Here is an 18,101-nt window from a genome sequence, read left to right as displayed (position 1 = left end):
GGCTCTTCTCTCCTGAACCAGGTACTGCCTCTAAACCAGACCGCACTTTCTCGCCTCTACCCACTGCACTTCTAGAATGCTTTCTCTCTTTTAAGATCCAGTTCAAAGGCCAAATCTTACATGAAATGCTACCTAGCCAATTCCTGCAGTCACAGTTCGTCTCCGCCTGTGTATTTTAACTGGCGTCACATTCTGAATTAGTTCTGTATGCAGACATCTGTCTTTCCTACTAAACTATAACTGCCTCGAGGGGCAGGAGGCAGAACCCAGCGGAATCTGACCAAGCGCCCTGCACTTCGCAGGCAGTCAGTAAGGGCTGCATTTAATTCACCAGCTCCCAGTATTTCTCTTCATCAAGGTCTCCGTATGAAAGACAGACCTGAACCTAAAACCACTCCCTAGCACCATAATCCCACTCTCATCTCCTTCAGTTTGGCCTTTAAGCTACCCCCGGTGATGCTGGGATGGGGGGTGGGGACACGGACCCATGTGATGGAGGCCTTACTGCTCCCACTCCCCAGAGGAGGACGTAGATTGCAGGGTCTGAGGACTTCTTCGGTCAAGTTCCAGAGCTGGTAAAAAACCCTCCAAAAAGTCACGCCTATCCCACCCGGATCCCGCAACCTGTTCAGTCTCTTCAACCCCCTCACAGCCATCACTGGTTTCCGACCCATTCCGCTGTGGAGCTTGACGCCACTCATTACAGCTGGCCCATCTTCTCTGACCTGACCTGATCAACCCCCTTCACATCAGGCAAGAAAACTCAAGTCGTTGTTTTTTTTTTTTTCCTTTCATCTTTCTCGTTTATACCCAGGCTTTCTTCTCTCCTTTTCCAAATCATTCTCAACTCAGTTGGAAGTCCACTCCTAGGAATTCTACCCCAAACAATACCATCATCACTGTACTGAGGGTAAATGTGAAGCACAAACATTAAGACAACTAAGGTACTTTAAGTAACATGCTGCCCTCCGCACACAACCATCTCCCGTGACTCAGCATTAAAAGGGCCTGCACTGAGCTGTCTTCCAGGAGGAAAGACCTGGAGGACCCACCCACGCACACATCCCCCCTTGGCAGGTACCCCAAGGTTCCTTTATATAGGGAGATGAGCTGATCGTGGGAAACCATTTGTCAAGCTGCGCCGACCTAGGTCCCCCAAAAGCACAGGTATGTGTACTGCACGGACTACCCGACATCCAGCTTGAATCATCTTTATGAAGATTACCTACTAAACTGTAAAACTGGCTTATAAGATCCCAGAAGAAAATGTAGACATAAAATTAAATGTACATGCCATTAACACAGCCATAAAATACTGCCAAGACTGAAAGGTAACAAAAAAATTTTTAAGGTGTTGTCAGCTGTGAGACATGAACGAATGTTTAAAATTCTTTACTATTATATTATTTGTCTGGTCATCTACTGCTGTGTAACAAACCACCCCATAACACTGGCTTAAAATACCACCACCATTTATTCTGCTCATGAATCTGCAAACTGCACAGGGTCCGGCATCGGCTGGGTGTTAGCTGATGCTGGTTGTCACAGCTCCCCTGGGACTGGAATATGGAACACATATACGGGGCCTAGGCTTCCTCATAATGTGGCAGCCGGGCTCCAGGGGCAAGTATCCAGAGGCAGATGGAAGTTAATACTGCCACTTCTAACCTAACCTCACACGTCACACAGCGTCACGGCCACCACATTGTATATGTTAGAAATGAGTCACCAAGGCAGGTCCCCAACTCAAGAGGAGGGCAATCAGACTCCACCTTTTGATGGTAGATGTTAGAATCACTCGGGGAGCTTTTTAAAAATGCCCACCCAAACCAATTAAATCAGAATTTCTGGGGAGATTCTAGTGCTCCCAAACAAGTATTTTTTAAACACTCCCCAGGTGATTCAGATGTGTAGTTAGGAAGAGACCCATGGAATTAAGATGATCTCTGAGCTTCCTTCCAACTGCAAAATTACATATAGCACCCCAGTTTAGGAAGGGATGAAGAGGATAAAAAAAGGCAAAATAAAGGTCTCGTCTTTATTAAAAAGCACCCACAAGTTTAGGTGTATTTTATTTTATTTATTTATTTTTTATTTTTGGCCGTGTTGGGTCTTTGTCGCTGCGCGCAGGCTTTTTCTCTGGTTGTGGCGAGCTGGGGCTACTCTTCGTTGCGGTGCATGGCTTCTCATTGCAGTGGCTTCTCTTGTTGTGGAGCTCTAGGTGTGCGGGCTTCAGTAGTTGTGGCACACGGGCTCAGTAGTTGTGGCTCGTGGGCTCTAGAGCGCAGGCTCAGTAGTTGTGGCACACGGGCTTAGTTGCTCTGCGGCAACTAAGGGCTTCCCTGGTGGCGCAGTGGTTAAGAATCCGCCTGCCAATGCAGGGGACACGGGTTTGAGCCCTGGTCCAGGAAGATCCCACATGCTGCCAAGAGGCTGAGCCCATGTGCCACGACTGCTGAGCCTGCGCTCTGGAGCCCGCAAGCCACAACTGCTGAGGCCCACACGCCTACAGCCCATGCTCCACTACGGGGGAGGCCACTGCAATGGGAAGCCGCGCACTGCAGCAAAGAGCAGCCCCCGCTTACCGCAGCTTGAGGGAGCCCACGCGCAGCAACCAACGCAGCCAAAAATAAATTAATTAATTAATTAAAAAAGGGAAAAAAAAGATTACCTGTCCCATGGATTGGCCCAAAAATATATGATTATAATCGACATTAAAAGCCACAAGAACGTACATCTGAAAAACACAGTCAATAGTAATAAGGATTTACTTGGCTATGAACTTTAAAATACTAATTTGAGGGGACATTTTCAAAATGGAATAGGGAAGGTACATGGATTCTAGGTCTTTTGTTCCACCCAAAGTGATCTAAATTTTAAAAATTTAGCTACTACCGAAGAACTCTGGTCTGATTACTCCTGTTTTTATGTTTTAAGAATAGGTACTTCCATAGGTCTATGAATTAATCCGTTGCTTATAAACTTGAATAAAAGCTAGACATCACTCACTGTTGTCTCCTGGAAGTTGGTCAGCCGTTCTGCGCACTCTGTACTGATGTGCGTTTTTCAGTGGCAAACGGGCATATGGGTGGCTACGTGGTTCACAGGGGCCCTGGGCTCTACTGAAGATTTTCAGGGACTGAAGTTTAAGAAAAGTGCATTTCCTGATTGATTAAAACAAACACTAAAGACTGACAAGATTACTACTTCTCAAACTTTACTGTGCACCTGGGGCTCGCTGGAATGCTGATCCTAATTCAGTGGGTCTGGAGGGGGCCTGTGACCTGCATTTCTAACCAGTCTTGGGTGACACTCAGCTGCTGGTCTCAGAGCACTCTCTGAGTAGCAAGACAACCCCAGAGACCACAGGTAGGGCTCAGAAATCTTACTGTTGAATATAAGTACTTAAGTAAGTACAAGCGCACCACAGCAGCATTATGGACAGCAGCCGGAAGGTGAAAACGGCCCGTCAACAGATGAATGGATAAGCGGATTATGGTACAGACACACAGTGGAATATTACTCGGCCATAAAAACCGAAGTACTGAAACATGTTACAAAGTTATGCTACATGAAAGGAGCCCGTCACAAAAGAGCACACTTTATGTAATTCCATGAAAATGAAAGATCCAGAATAGGTCAAGCCAGAGACAGAGCACAGGTTCATGGCTGTCAGAGCCAGGGGAGGGGAAAAAGGAGGGCAAGTGCTTAATGAGTATGGGGCCTCCTTCCGGAGAAGTGAGAGTGCTGTGGAGCCACACAGAGGTGGTGACCATGCAATACTGCAACTACCGCAAATGCCGGCGAACCGTTCCCTTTAAATGGTTACCTTTATGTTCTGTCAACTTCACCTCCATTTTTTTAATGTGAAAAAAAGTCATATTCTTATATAAAATACCAAAACTCAAGATTCAGTAATATACCTAAAAATATTTCCTGCTGTAATGTAGCATTTCATACAGCTCACTTCATCTTCCAGAGTCACTATTTCTTCACTGGTTAAGTCTATCACTGATAGATGCCCTGGGCCACTGCAGAATTACATACAGGGAACCAAAGGAAAACGACTGAGACTATTCTGAACCGTAAGATACTATCTGAACAAATATAACTGCGCTGTGTTTCCTATTATGGTCTCAGCCATGGAAAAGATGAACCTGAAGATCTGGTGACTACTGAAAACAGATCCTGCTAATAAATCACCACATCTCTGAAGAGATAGTTAAAAGGCTTGTGGCAGAGATCAACTTCCAGGAAATATCACTTCTCACTCATTTCCTTCCCACTGTGACCAGTTCTGTTCAGTGGTATAATGACTTAAGTTCTGACATATGTTAAGAAATATACTCTTCTCCTCCTCTTTCAGAAAATAGAAAAATTCATCAAATGCCCTTTTCTGTTACTTCTTTTTGTCTGAAGTGCAAGAACGTATTAAGATAAACATTTGAAAGAGAGAAAAGACTCTCCCATACTTATCAGTCAGGGAATATGCCAGCAGCAGCTTTGAGTTGCAGTATCTGTTACATCACTGTCCGGCAGTGACTTTTTCTTTATTCTTAAGTCCCTCCGTTTGAAATAAACAGGCCAGGTGTGGGGTCATGGAATAGGTGCCTTTGCTCAGACAGACCAAACACACAAGTCCCTTAGCTCAAAAGAAAGACTGCTGAAGGCTTTCACAAGCTCACGTTTAGTTATTCTTTCTACTCAAAATGCCACTTCCTTCCCATTCTCCCAACTCTCTCCACATCCAGCAGCGAGTTCACAATCAACCAGACAAGAACAACTCTTTTTGCTAATGGTACTTCTTCCCTCCTCTGTGAAGCAACCATTTGTAAACAGCACACTCACCGCAAAGATCTTTAACAAAGTTTTCATGTAGAGCTTTCGGATACCAAAGGAGACTCCGAAAATGGCAGGGGCTATGATGAAAACCAGAAGGAGGGTGAAGAGGACGGTCAGGGAGATGCCCAGGAGGCTGACAATCAGGCTGTCAAAAGGCAGCAACAGGAACATGGTGGAGGATGCAGGCCAGGCCAGCGCCCTCCTCCCCACGAACAAAGCTCGGCCTCAGATGGTCCTCTCCGACAGCACCGGCCTGGGGAGGGGCACCAACTCCATTCCCAAGTTCACGTCACTCGACGGCCGGAACAGAGAGCCTGGGAGTAGGATGAGAGCAAAAGGGGGCCCCCGAGGCGGCCAGCCCCCCCCAGAAGAGACGGGCTGCAGGGGTGGACGGGGCAGGGTCAGTCTTCAGTGCCAGCATCCGAGGCCAGACAGAGCGTCTGGGCGAGTGAGCGGCGAGGGCGCGATCTGGGCTCTGCTACTCTCACGCTGCTTCCAGAAGTTTTACTTTTTCTCCTGTCCAAGAGCATTTAGCAGATAAATCTCTCCTGAGGATGTGTCATTGCCAGAAGTACCAAGAAGAGTTCAACTTGGTGCCAGAAAAATCCTGATAACTCCAGTGGAGGAGGGTGACTGCTGGCACTTCCCACAGAAGGCTAGCGAACATGAATATGTGGAAATTAAATAACTGTCTTCCTTAAAACTCCTTCATAAGCTGAAAATTGCATCCATCATAGAGGGTTCACACTGGCCCCGTGCTTCCCCTGGAGAGGCTCCGGGCGCACTGCTCCCAGGACCCTCCTCTCTGGAGAGCTAGAGGCTGTGCCAGGAGGCCGCAGGTGCTGGCACGGCACGCCTCATGCTGCCTGCGGTGCGTGGAATTCCAGACGCGTCTGGCGCTGGTTTCCTCTGGATACTTTTCTCCCTAAGGCCCCCTTCTCAGCGGTGACCCGGGTCCTTGGCAAGAAGTTGCTCACATGCTGCCGAAGCTGGAGGTGGAGACAGAAACACCATCCGTCACACAAACACAAACCAAGGGGAGAGACATCACGATGCTCTGGGGTGGGGCCCGGCGCGTTTTAGGGTCAGCCTAGAGCCTGTGCCGCTCTCACAACATCAAGGTCAAAGGGACTGTGCAGAGCAACAGGTGGCAGACATGCCTGTGGAGGAGAACCACAGATGTGTCATAGTTTTCAACCCCGGTGAAACGACGACCTGTGGCCGCTCAAACTTTTCTAATAGAAAATGTATGCATATTTGGGGTTAGTAGAGGCAAACTATTACATATAGACTGGACGGACTACAAGGTCTTGGTGTAGAGCACAGGGAACTATATTCAATGTCCTGGGATAAACCATAGTGGAAAAGAATACGAAAAAGAATGTGTACGTATAACTGAGTCACTCGGCTGCACAGCAGAAACTAACCCAACATTGTACATCAACTATACTTCAATTAAAAAAAAAATCAATACCGTAGACTTCAAACAGAAGAAAAAGAAAATACACGGACATAAGACGCAGCTCAAAAGACAAGGAGGGTATACTAGGCGGAGTACACGTGCCTCCTACCTGTCCCCCCACTGCCCAGAGTTCTCGTCCACAGATGCAACCGCATCACCAGCTTCGTATTCTTCCTGAGACGTTCTACGCACACACGAGGAAATGACTCTGGCCCACCTCGCGCCCCGGCAACAGTAATGACTGCACACTACAAACACTGCTTTTTGTTTTGTTTTGTAGCTTAACGTGTCTTGGGAGAGTGTTCCCGCAGTGCACACGGAGCTCCCTTACTCTCTGAAGGTGCATAGTTCTCAACTGTTAAGAACGTTCCCTGATTTGGTAAACTGCTTTTCTGAGGTTGGACACCAATGTTTCTACCCTTTTTTTGTTATAAATAATGTAATGAATGTGCTACACGATTTAGCATACAAAATGCACATGCAAACATATTTGCAGGATCAATTCCTAGAAATGGAATTGCAGGGGAAAAGGAAATCTAGGTTTTAAAAAAATAATAACTCTTGTTTTTATTTATTTCCCCCCAGATTTACTGACATTTAACTGACAGGTAACACTGAGCAAGTCTGCAGAGTACAAAGCATGACTGATACACCTACATATTGCACACCTGCATATCGCAACGTGACACCCACAGAGTATTAGCCAAATATTTACCTTTTGTGTGTGTGTGGTGGGAACATTTAAGATCTACCCTCTCAGCAACTTTCAAGTATCTAATAGAGTGCTGTTAACTATAATCACCACACTGTACATTAGACCCCCAGAACTTATTCATTTTATAACTGGAAGTTTCTACCCTTTGCCCAACATTTCCCAACTTCTCCTACCCCTTGATCACGGGTAACCACCATTCTTTTCTCTGTTTCTACAAGTTCATATTTTCTGAATTCCACATTTATGTAAGAATATACAGTATTTGTCTTTCGCTTCTGACTTAGGAAATACAGTTTTAGTATTACAAGATATTGTCACATTTTCTACATAGATTAACTCCTCCAGCCTTTCCGGCCACTCTTTTTTTTGTTCTTTAAGACTATTTACATTGGGGATCATGCTTGGTGTTGTACATTCTATGGGTTTCAACAAATGTATAATGACATGTATCCACCACTAAGGTACCACACAGAATATTTTCACTACTCTAAAAATCCTCTGTGCTCAGATTATTCATCCCTATCTACCCCCAACCCCTGGCAATCACTGGTCTTTTCACGGTCTCCATAGTTTGGCTTTTCCCAGAATGTCATATGGTTGGAATCACAGAGTATGCAGCCTTCTTGGCTTCTTTTACTTAATACAGCCACTTATTTTTTTTCAATTTCACTATTTCAATTTTATATTACTCACTCTTAACCACAAGTTACCACTCCAAGTTCTGAACTTGGGAACATCCTATCATGTCTCTCTGGCAAACATTTTGGCCTCACGCCAATCACCTTCTGGCTCGGTTCCAATACTTTTAGAAGTTCAAGAAATGGAACAAATGAACAGGTGACTGACTTCACCTTGAGTTCTGTCCAGTGCTGTTTAGAATTCAAAGCCCTTTCTCATGTTATCTCACAGCCTGTCAGTATGTATTCTTCCCATTTTACCAGTTAGGAAACTAAGCAAGGGAGACACGGATCCCGTTCTCTGACTCCTAACTGCTCCCATTACATCCCACACACCTAGCAATTAAATTAAAAAGACAACGTTTCAGAGGCAGGGGTCCTCCACTTCTTCCACTTTCACGTGACCATAATCATTGCTAACGTTTACTGACTGCTCACAGCACGGACACTGAGCTAATACAACAAGCACTGTGCACACGCCGTCCTCACTGAATGCTCACAACAACCCCACAGGGGAGTTACCATCACGGCTATGAGAGGTGAGGGAGCGGAGCTTAGAGGACAAAGTCACCCGGAGCCACACAGCTATAAATGGCACAGGAGGAATGTGGACAAGTGCGCCTATCTCACAGCCCCGCTCTTTAACCACCAGGCCCTCCTGGCTTTCAAACTACCTTGAGCTACATTAACACTTCCTTCACGCCAGGCCTGCTCGATAGAACTTCCTGCCATCAGAGGAAAACCACAAGACAAATCTGGATTCACGCAACGGAATTTGGTGTTCTCAGAATCCAAGGTACAAACCTGCTCGTTCATTTTTAAAAACTGGCCAAGCTGACAGTACATGCCAGATTTCTAATGACATCCCAACGGACATTCAGGAAATTAGAGGTATTTCTGAGACTTAAGTCAATTCGCTGAATCACTGTATTCCTTAAACCTGTCCGATTCCAGCCTAATTCCAGGGCCACACCTCTGTCCCACTCTCCCTTCCCTGCCCACTGCACAGCTGCTGTCACATTAGCCAAGGTTACCTTGAGTTCCATGAACCTAAGGTGACCAACACCGGGGTCACTCTGACGTCCCAAGCCAGAGCTTAGATCTCTTTCCTCTGGATCACAATCAACTGAGAATTCCCAAGGTTATTCTGGGTCCGTGTCCCCAAAACATCAAAGTAAACACATTTAGCAATTTCGTCACCTAGTTCAGAGGTGGACACACCAGGCCCACAGGACAAACCTGGGCCAGTTTTTACAAGGCTCGTGTCCTAGGAACGGTGTTTGCATCTTTAAAGACTTGTAAAAAAAAAAAAAAGAATAACATGTGACAGAGACCACGGCCAGCAAAACCTCAACTACTTACTATCTGACCCTTTAGAGCAACAGTGTGCAGACCTCTGTCCCGGCTGCTCTTTCCTCCCCTCCAAGGCAGTGACCTCCCCCTCGTTGCCCTCCACTCCCCGCACCCCCAGAGACTCCAGGACCCGCAACAGCAACTAGCCAAACGAGTTCTGTGGCCAACATTAAACAATCCTCCCGTGAATTCTTAGAGGCAAAGATGAGGCCAGCACACTGTGGTTATCAAACAGGCCTCCAAACATCTTGCCGGACTAGCGGACCAGCCATCACAGCCAGAGGTGCTGGCGTCTTAAGGCCCCTTAACACAGACTTTGGTCTCTGGAAATATCGGGAAACTGCTCACATGAGAACTCCATCACACCACAATTTCTAGATAAATGCTCTTGTAAGAGAGGCTATCACTTTGCCTCAAGTAAATATAACCACGATTCCTTGGCAGGAGGCAGGGGAAGCTATCAGCTCAAAGCACTAGTTATCCCTTCTCTTCCATTCCACACCTTTCAGCCAAATCCACTGAGAGTCGCTTGGACCAATGTTCCCCCAACGGTCCACGTGGTCCAGAGAAAAACAGAAGACCCAACCAGTTCTGAGCCTTTTAGGAGGGAAGATGGCCTCATCCTAGGAATGTGGCAGTCCACCACTAGGCTAATGAAACTCTTCAACCCACTGAATGGCAAATCTGGGCCCTCAAAATGGCCCACTTTCCAGGGCTTCTCAGTTCTCAGGGTGACGACATCAGGGCACATACTATGTGCCACACACCATGTTAGGCATTAGGCATTCAGTGCCTAGAGACAAGTATTCAGCAAACAGGCACATACACAGACATCACTTCCCACTTCAATGACTGTCAGCAAGAAGAGAGTCCTGGGTGGAGAAAGAGGAACCCTCCTGCACTGTTGGTGGGAGTGTAAATTGGTGCAGCCACGATAGAAAACAGTATGGAGGTTTCTCAGAAAACTAAAAACAGAGCTACCATATGATCCAGCAATCCCACTCCTGGGCATTTATCCAAAGAAAACAGAAACATTAATTCGAAAAGATCCATGCACCCCAATGTTCACTGAAGTATTATTTACAATAGCCAAGATACAGAAGCAACCTAAGGGTCCATCAAGAGATAAATGGACAAAGAAGATGTGGTACATATATACAATGGAATACTATTCAGCCATAAAAAAGAATGAAATTTTGCCACTGGCAGCAACATGGATGAACTTGGAGGGCATTATGCTAAGTGACATAAGTCAGACAGAGAAAGCCAAATGCTGTATGGCTATCACTTACATGCAGACTCTAAAAAATACAACAAACTAGTGAATGTAACAAAAAAGAAGCAGACTCACAGATATAGAGGGCAAACTAGTGGTTATCGGTGAGGAGGGCGAAGGGGTAATATAGGGGTGGGGAACTAAGAGGTACAAACTATTAGATATAAAATAAGCTACAAGGGTATACGGTACAACACTGAGGATACAGTCAATATTCTACAATAACTATAAATGGAGTATAACCTTTAAAAATTGTGAATCACTATTTTGTACACCTGTAACTTACATAATATTGTACATCAACTACACCTCAACTAAAAAAAAAGAATATAAGAGTCCTGGAAGAGAAAATAAAGGAGGGAACGTACAAATTTAAATCAGGGCTTCTAAACCCGTTCTGACTCGATCACAAGGCAGAGACTATTACGATTTGCAGCTATAGAAACTTCTTTTCTGCTAGCTCTCCATGACTCTGACACATCCTACACTTCAGGAGACCATACCTACTACCAGAATATGTCCAGAGACATGCCACGTACGAACTCAAAAAGGAGAAGATATGCCCTTTTATTAAAAATAAGTGCTTAGGCTACACCGGGATACTGCATTTCTAAAGCACACTGAGCACAGTGTCTGTTATATATATTAGATCTCAATAACCGGTGCATATGATCACTTCATTACGAGCAGAAGACACCCAGAGCACTGGCTGCAGTTCTAAGTACCAAACTTTTTAAGAGGGCTAGATAGAGAGGAAGGCATTTCAAAGCATGTCACAAAACCCACAAACCAAAAACTACTCCGTGGTGCCTAGCAAGCACTAAGTGCTCACACAAAGGTGAGCTGTAAAGCCAAGAAATGTGAATTAAAAGTACAGTGAGGGGCAAAAAAAGTTTCTTATAACCCACCCTATTGGTGAAAATGAGAAAATACCCTCAAATACTGCTGACTAGAGTGTACAACGGTACAACCTCTATGCAGAACAATTCGGCAATCACCGTCAGAACTTGAAATGCATATAACCTTAGATCCAGCAACTCTACTTCTAAAAACTTACGCTAAAGATAAACTGCAACAGTAGTTCTCAACCAGGGGCGATTGACTGTAGCCCCCTGGGGAACATCTGGTAATGTCTGCAGACATTTGTGATCGTCCTAACTTGGGATGCGGGGCTCCTGGCATCCAGCGCTGACTGTGGACAGGGATGCTGCTAAACGTCCTAAAAAGCCCAGGCCACCCCGGCCACAGCAAGGAAGTATCCAGCCCCAAATGGCAACCGTGCGGAGGCTGAGAAACCCTGTGCAAAAGGAGGTATGTGCAAGGTTACTGACTCCAGTACTGTCTGTAATATCAAGAGAAACATCACTGTCCATTAGTCAAGGATATAGTGGAATACTAGTCATCCATTTAAAAAAGAGAGAGAGTGAGACATCTACATATGCACCGAGAAGAAACAACCTCCCAGCGAGATGCAGAACAAGGTCCACTGCAAATACCAACTGTGAGGGAGGGAGGAAAAGGACAAATACGTACAGTGTGCGTGTGTACCTGCAAAGACACACATCTCTGGGAAGAGACACAGGAGACTGGCAATGGCAGCTGCCTCTAGGAATGGAAGGAAGGCATCACTTTATCTTTTTGGTACTTTTAAAACTGTATTTATCATTTCTGAATAGGTAACAGACTCATGATTCAAGAATCAAAACAAACACATCAGGGTTTGAATCCTCACTCGGTCACTTAACCGGTAGTGTGAGTGTGACTGCGCGAATTACTTAATCTCTTTAAACTTCTGCTCAACATCTACTAAAAAGAATGTTCACATTTCAGTGTCTGGAACAAGGTAAATGTCCAAAATACATTAACTGTTATTACTGCTACACTAAGTTCCTGTTATTATGAAGGAGAAGGGGGCACTAGAAGGTATTTCCCAAGAAGTCATGACATTACACTGACAAGAAACCTCTTTCAACACCACTCCTGCCTAAAGGTGTTTACAATCCCTAAGGTAGCTGTCGCAAACCACAACTTTATTAGTGAATCACTGAGAATTCTAATGCAAGCTCCTCTAATGGCTTAAATTATTGAGGCTTGGAAGAGTTGAATGACGAGACAAGCTACAAAATTGGCCAGTAACAGAGGCAGGACTAGAACTTACATCTGCCCCCCAACCCCCCCGTCTTGTGGTCTTTCTGCTCCCCAGGCTGGCCTCTCCTTTGCTTTGGGGCAGGTTACACTTGAGAGGAAAGCCATCCATTTTTCCTAGTTTACTCTGTCAGGTCACAGACCCAGCAAATGCCCCCATTTTGATGTGATGGTAAATAAATGCACGTACACAGAGGAAATGTGCGCTGGGGGGAATTTGATGTCAAGCATGTCAGAGCAGTGGAGCATAAGAAATATGCCTGAATAGGACGCTGCTGCTTAGGTGGAAGGGTGTAAAAATGTTTCCAAGGAGTTGGGACAGCACAGAGCTGCTAGGTGAAGTGAACCTGAACTGCTGGAAAACCAGGGATATGCTTACGGCCAACAGCAATCCTGGATAAAACAGACGGTCCAAGACAAAGCCAGGATATGTCAGGCTCAAGGATGACTCAACTCACTAGGAAGAAGATAGGAACATGGTCAGTTTCAGGGTCTTGGTCTTAACTAAGGTCATTCTGACCCTAAGTACTTTCTCCTTGCCTAGAAAGGCCTCACGTCAGCTGGACCTGGGTAACAAGAAACGTGGTACCAAGTTCAACCCAAAGCAACATAACCTGCAAAGCTGGAAAAGAAAAAAAGGACAAAGATACAGGATACACTGACATTCTGGGGCCATCAGTTTAAGAAAGGACAATTTCATTTGCTGGGACTATAAGACCCAAGAGGTTTCGTTACCCAACCTGAACACTGCTCTCAGAGTTCCATTTCAAAATCAGTGCTCTGACATCTGAGTACTGTATATGTAACTGGAAGCAACTTCCTGGCCTTCTTTTTTCAAAAATTTGTGTCTGGTTTATTTTACTTAGCATAATCACTCTGAGAATCATTCATGCTGCTGCCCGTGTCAACAGTTCATTCCCCATTGCTGAGCTGTTTCCCTTGGTAGAACAGGCCACAGCTTCTTTATTCACTCACCTAGTGATGGGTCCTTCCAGCTGGGGACTGTTACAAATAAAGTCACTACCTACAAACCTTGCATGGGCATACTTTCATTTCTCCTGCGTAAATACCTAGGAGTGGAATGACGTAAGTGTACGTTTAGCTTTTAATGAAACGGCCAAACCGGCTTCTGAACTGGTTGTACCATCTTGCATTAATTCTCACCAGCAGTGTCTGAAAATTCCACGTGCTCTACATCTTCACCAACACTCAATATGATCAGTCTTTCTAATTTTAGACATGCTAATGGGTGTTAGGTGGTATCTCACAGTTTTAATTTGTTTCCCTCATGACCAATGATATGAAGCATCTTCCATGTGCTTATTGGCCATCTGTATATCCTCTCTGGTGAAGCGCTCAGATCTTTTGCCGACTTTTTATCAGGTTATTTTATTATTGAGCTTTATCACTAGCCATTTTTTAAAAGTCAAACCTTCCCCCCCATGACTAAGCAGTCTCTTTACAATGAGAAAGCATTTCATCACAAAGGCACAAAATTTGTGAAACATCAGACTTCTTGGTTCAACTTGCCACAAGGTTGAAACAACCCTAATTGTGCAAAGAAAAGTCACCAAAACCACAAACTCTACTTTAACCTCAGACCTGTATATTACCAGGAACATAAAATGCTCTTTCACCTTTATGCTCACCTGACAGTGATTCTGTCCAACACAGCCGCTGCTAACCACGTCTGACCCTTGAGCACTGGAGATGTGGCTAGTCTAAACTGAAACGTGTTGTAAATGTAAAACAGACTGGAATTTCAGTGATTTAGGGTAAAACAAATGAATGTAAAAGATCTCGTTAATAATTTGTACACTGATTACATGTTGAAGTGATATTCTAGATAATCTGGGTTAAATAAAATATATTATTAAACTTATCTTCACCTGTTTCTTTTTACTTTTTTTAAAGTGGCTACTACAAAATTTAAAAAACTATACATGTGGTTTGTGTTATGTTTCTACTGGATAGCACTGACCACAAAGTTTTAAGGCAGACCCTGAAGATAATGTATCTCCAACTGGTAACGGAAAAAATACATATAGTATCTTCCCCGCCCTACTCCTCGGAGGTGTGAAGAGAACAGTGCAAAGGAAGGGGCTGAGAACTGGACTCAGGAGTCGTCTGAGGTTGGAGGCCCAGCTCTGTTACTCTCTGCTCTGTGTGACCTTCAATAAGTCATTCACCTTCTATGGATTTAAGTTTCCCCACCAGCTTTTTGGTTTCTGGTTTTTTAATTCAAAACGTCAACAAAAGCGTATCACGTGCCTACTTTTTACAAAGCATCATTCTAGAATTGCAGATCTTGAGCTAACAGTTTAATAGAAGGCAAACACACTAACAACTATTATGAAGACAAAATAAAAAGAGCTCCCAGAGAGCAAACCAGCCTGTAGGGCTGGGTGGCGTGTGCATGTATCAATGTGTTTTAAAAGAGAGAGGGCCTTTAAGGACTTATGAAAAACTCCAAGCACTTACAACACTCCTCCTAACTCTAAAATTCTGTGCTCTTAAAAAGCATTCATCATGCTATAGAGCAAGCATTATTATACAGGGAACTGATGACATTTGCTCAGGTCCTCCCCATGAGTGTAGTGATACAGTAAGAAGTAAATGACATGCCACGATGAGGTTGTTTTACGTGAAGAAACAATTCTGCAGTACAGCTCAAGCTTAACCAGGACCAAGTATTCTCCAACACACACCAACCCCTCAGCCAAAACATACAATTCCCCCACCCGCTCATGTCTTCAGGGGCAATGATTTACCAAGACACCCTGATGCTGTTCATTTGAGCGGCATTTCCATAAACTGGATGTGCATGACAACTACTGTATTTAGGTCACAAACTCACAGAAGAAAAGTCCATCCTGAAAATAAATTTATAAACAATTATGTCATATCATATAAACTGAACTTACAAGCAAACTCCAAGAAGTCTACATACAAGGATTGCCTTGTTCACAGCATCCCTCAGGCAGCATTTAAGGGTAAAAAAAATTGAGGCCCAAGTACTGAACTTAGCATGGAAACTTAATTGCCTAAAGTGTGCTAGGAAATACAAACCATGGTTTTGTTTTTTAAAAAAAAAGAAAAAAAAGCCTAACCCAGCCCAGGATTCTTACCTGATCATGGCAAGGAAGGATGTTTTTATGGGAGGGCGCTACTGTTCTCTCGGCCACAAGACCATAGCATCAGGGGTACACCCCCTAAAAAGCATTCCAGTTTCCCTTAGTCACTCTTCATTCAATAGCTATGAATGTCATCTAAATCTTTTAAAGCTTGTACTTATTCTGTTTGGATTTCCACTTTTAAGGTCAGCATCTTCCCATGTTTCCTAAAAGCTATGATGAGAACTCCTCAACTTGTCCCAAATCTAGCTTAAGAAATAATAAAGGAAACAACATAAACGCAAGCAGCATGGTACAGGAGAAAGACTAGATGCGGAGTTGGGAGATGTCTTTTCCAGCCTCAGTTCAACCTCTCATTCCCTGTAAATCTGGACAAGTCACTGAACCTCTCTGGGCCTTGAGGGCTCATCAAAAATGAAAAAGACAAGATGATCTGGAAGTTCTCATCCATACCTTCTGTTTTAACCTGTCCTCCAGCCGCTTAATTAATTTTTAGATGCCCTTTTCTGGTGCTTCTCCAGTGCTATTATGTATTTCGGACTTGTACTTGTAATAGACTATGTCCCAATAAAAGTAAGTTATGGCTTTACTCCATAAAGCCATAAGGTAAGATTTTTATTTTGACTCTCAAGCTACTGTTTTTTTTTTTTTTTTTTAAAGAACTTGGCTCATTGAAGGAACATGGTGTTTTTTTTAATAGATGTTGGGGGTAGGAGTTTTATTTATTTATTTATTTTTGCTGTGTTGGGTCTTCGTTTCTGCGCGAGGGCCTTCTCTAGTTGTGGCAAGCGGGGGCCACCCTTCATCGCGGTGCGCGGGCCTCTTCACTATCACGGCCTCTCTTGTTGTGGAGCACAGGCTCCAGACACGCAGGCTCAGTAGTTGTGGCTCACGGGCCCAGCCACTCCGCGGCATGTGGGATCATCCCAGACCAGGGCTCGAACCCGTGTCCCCTGCACTAGCAGGCAGACTCTCAACCAATGCGCCACCAGGGAAGCCCTCTCAAGCTACTTTTGACATCAAGGATTTATCCCAGAGATATGGGGGCGCGCGGAAGGGGGATGTGGATTAGACATGCTCAGTCATAGGTGAGTTCTTGAGGCTGGATGATGGGTACATGCTGGTTCACTATTCTATCTACTTTTCCATGTCTGAAATTCTGCATAATACAAGGTTGAAAAAAACATCACTGTCAAAGTGAGAAAATAATACCGAACTGGCATTAATACAGGACTCGTTTCTACCATCTCTGGCATAAGGACAATTGCTTTTCATACCGTTTCCCTTGGGTTGAGATAGAATCTACAAGACATGAAACTAAACAGACGTACTCAAACTTCAGCCAAAATTAAGGAAAATGAAACAGAAAGCAAATTCTTCAACGGATCTCAAGCAACTTATCAGCGAGAAGGTCCGCGGCACAGAGGCCTTGAGCAGTGAGGCACTGGTATGTAGTACAGCATGGAGCTTACTTCCACAGAACTACAGTATGTTTCAAACGGTATATTTTCCCTAACTTTTCAACTGCGAAAGTTAAAGCCCTCTGTGACACGGAGAGTGAGGAAATAAGACCCTCCGGTAGGAGGATGCTTCGCAGGGCGTGAAATCAAAACGGAAAGGCAAGGGATATCGAGGGTTAAGAAATCCTGAAGAAAGCAAAATGGGGATCCTCTGGAGAACAGGAGCGGAAAACGTACATCCCAGGGACACCAAAGAACTTGAGCGGCCACGGTGAAGGCCTTTCCCCGTGATCTTTCACCCTCCCGAGCTCGCGGAGGGCAGGCCGCGAGGGCCGGGATTCGGCAGGACACGCGGGGGCACGGGCCGGAGGGCGCCGCGGCGACGGGCGGGCCCGCTCTACCGCAGGGAGGGCGGCACGCTCCGGCGCCGGGAACCCCCCCGGCAGCGGCAATGGTGCCTCCCAACGCCGGGGGGCGTGGGGGGCGCAGGGAGCGGGGTCGCTCGACCGCAGCCCTCACGGGCGCCGGCCCAAACCCCAGCTCCCGCAGAGGCCCGTGACCTTCAGGAACGGGCCAGCCGGACCGTACTCACCTTCCTCGAGGCTCCAGGAGGCAAATCCCTCCGGGGACCGTCCGCCCCGCCCTCGCCGCCGCCGGCCGAGGCGTGCGTAAGGACGTGCGCGCGCCCGCCCTTTGTCTATGCCGCCTTGACGTGATCCTCGCGTCCAGTCCCCACCCTCCCGTCGTCTAACCTCACGCCCAGTACCCACGCGCTGGCGCGCGCCCGGTCGGGCTGGGCGGGGCCCCGAGGGGCGGGGAGATGGGGGCGGGGCGCCGGGAGATGAGCAGACGGGGCGCCAAGTCTTGGGCCGGGGAGGCGGGGAGGCGGGGCGCCGAGGGGCGGGGCGCTGGGGAGGCGGGCAGACGGAGAGCCGAATGGAGGGCCGAGGAGGCGGGGCTCCGCGTCACGAGCCCCAAGCGGGCGCGCCCGGTACTCTCCAAGCTGCCACCTGGCGGGCGAGGACCGCTGCCTGGGC

The 18,101-nt window shown here is 45.9% G+C and overlaps 1 protein-coding gene across 1 annotated transcript in view; it reads right to left on the bottom strand.

The window, feature by feature from the left end:
* GPAT4 (glycerol-3-phosphate acyltransferase 4) overlaps window positions 1-17,766 on the bottom strand; it is a 31,615-nt gene extending 13,849 nt beyond the window's left edge. Inside the window, exons 1-2 of the mRNA XM_022571288.2 lie at window positions 17,657-17,766; window positions 4,849-5,831 (exon numbers count right to left, since the gene is read on the bottom strand). Coding sequence (XP_022426996.1) covers window positions 4,849-5,013 — 165 coding nt within the window. The 5' untranslated portion in view covers window positions 5,014-5,831; window positions 17,657-17,766. The remainder of the gene's footprint in view (window positions 1-4,848; window positions 5,832-17,656) is intronic.
* Between the last annotated feature and the right edge of the window lie 335 nt (window positions 17,767-18,101).

The sequence above is a fragment of the Delphinapterus leucas genome, chromosome 21 (genome assembly GCF_059928025.1).
Source record: "Delphinapterus leucas isolate spDelLeu-1000000601 "Yukka" chromosome 21, BTC_Dleu_Yukka2, whole genome shotgun sequence".
Classification (NCBI taxonomy): Eukaryota; Metazoa; Chordata; class Mammalia; order Artiodactyla; family Monodontidae; genus Delphinapterus; species Delphinapterus leucas.
This window is presented reverse-complemented; position numbering and strand designations above follow the sequence as displayed.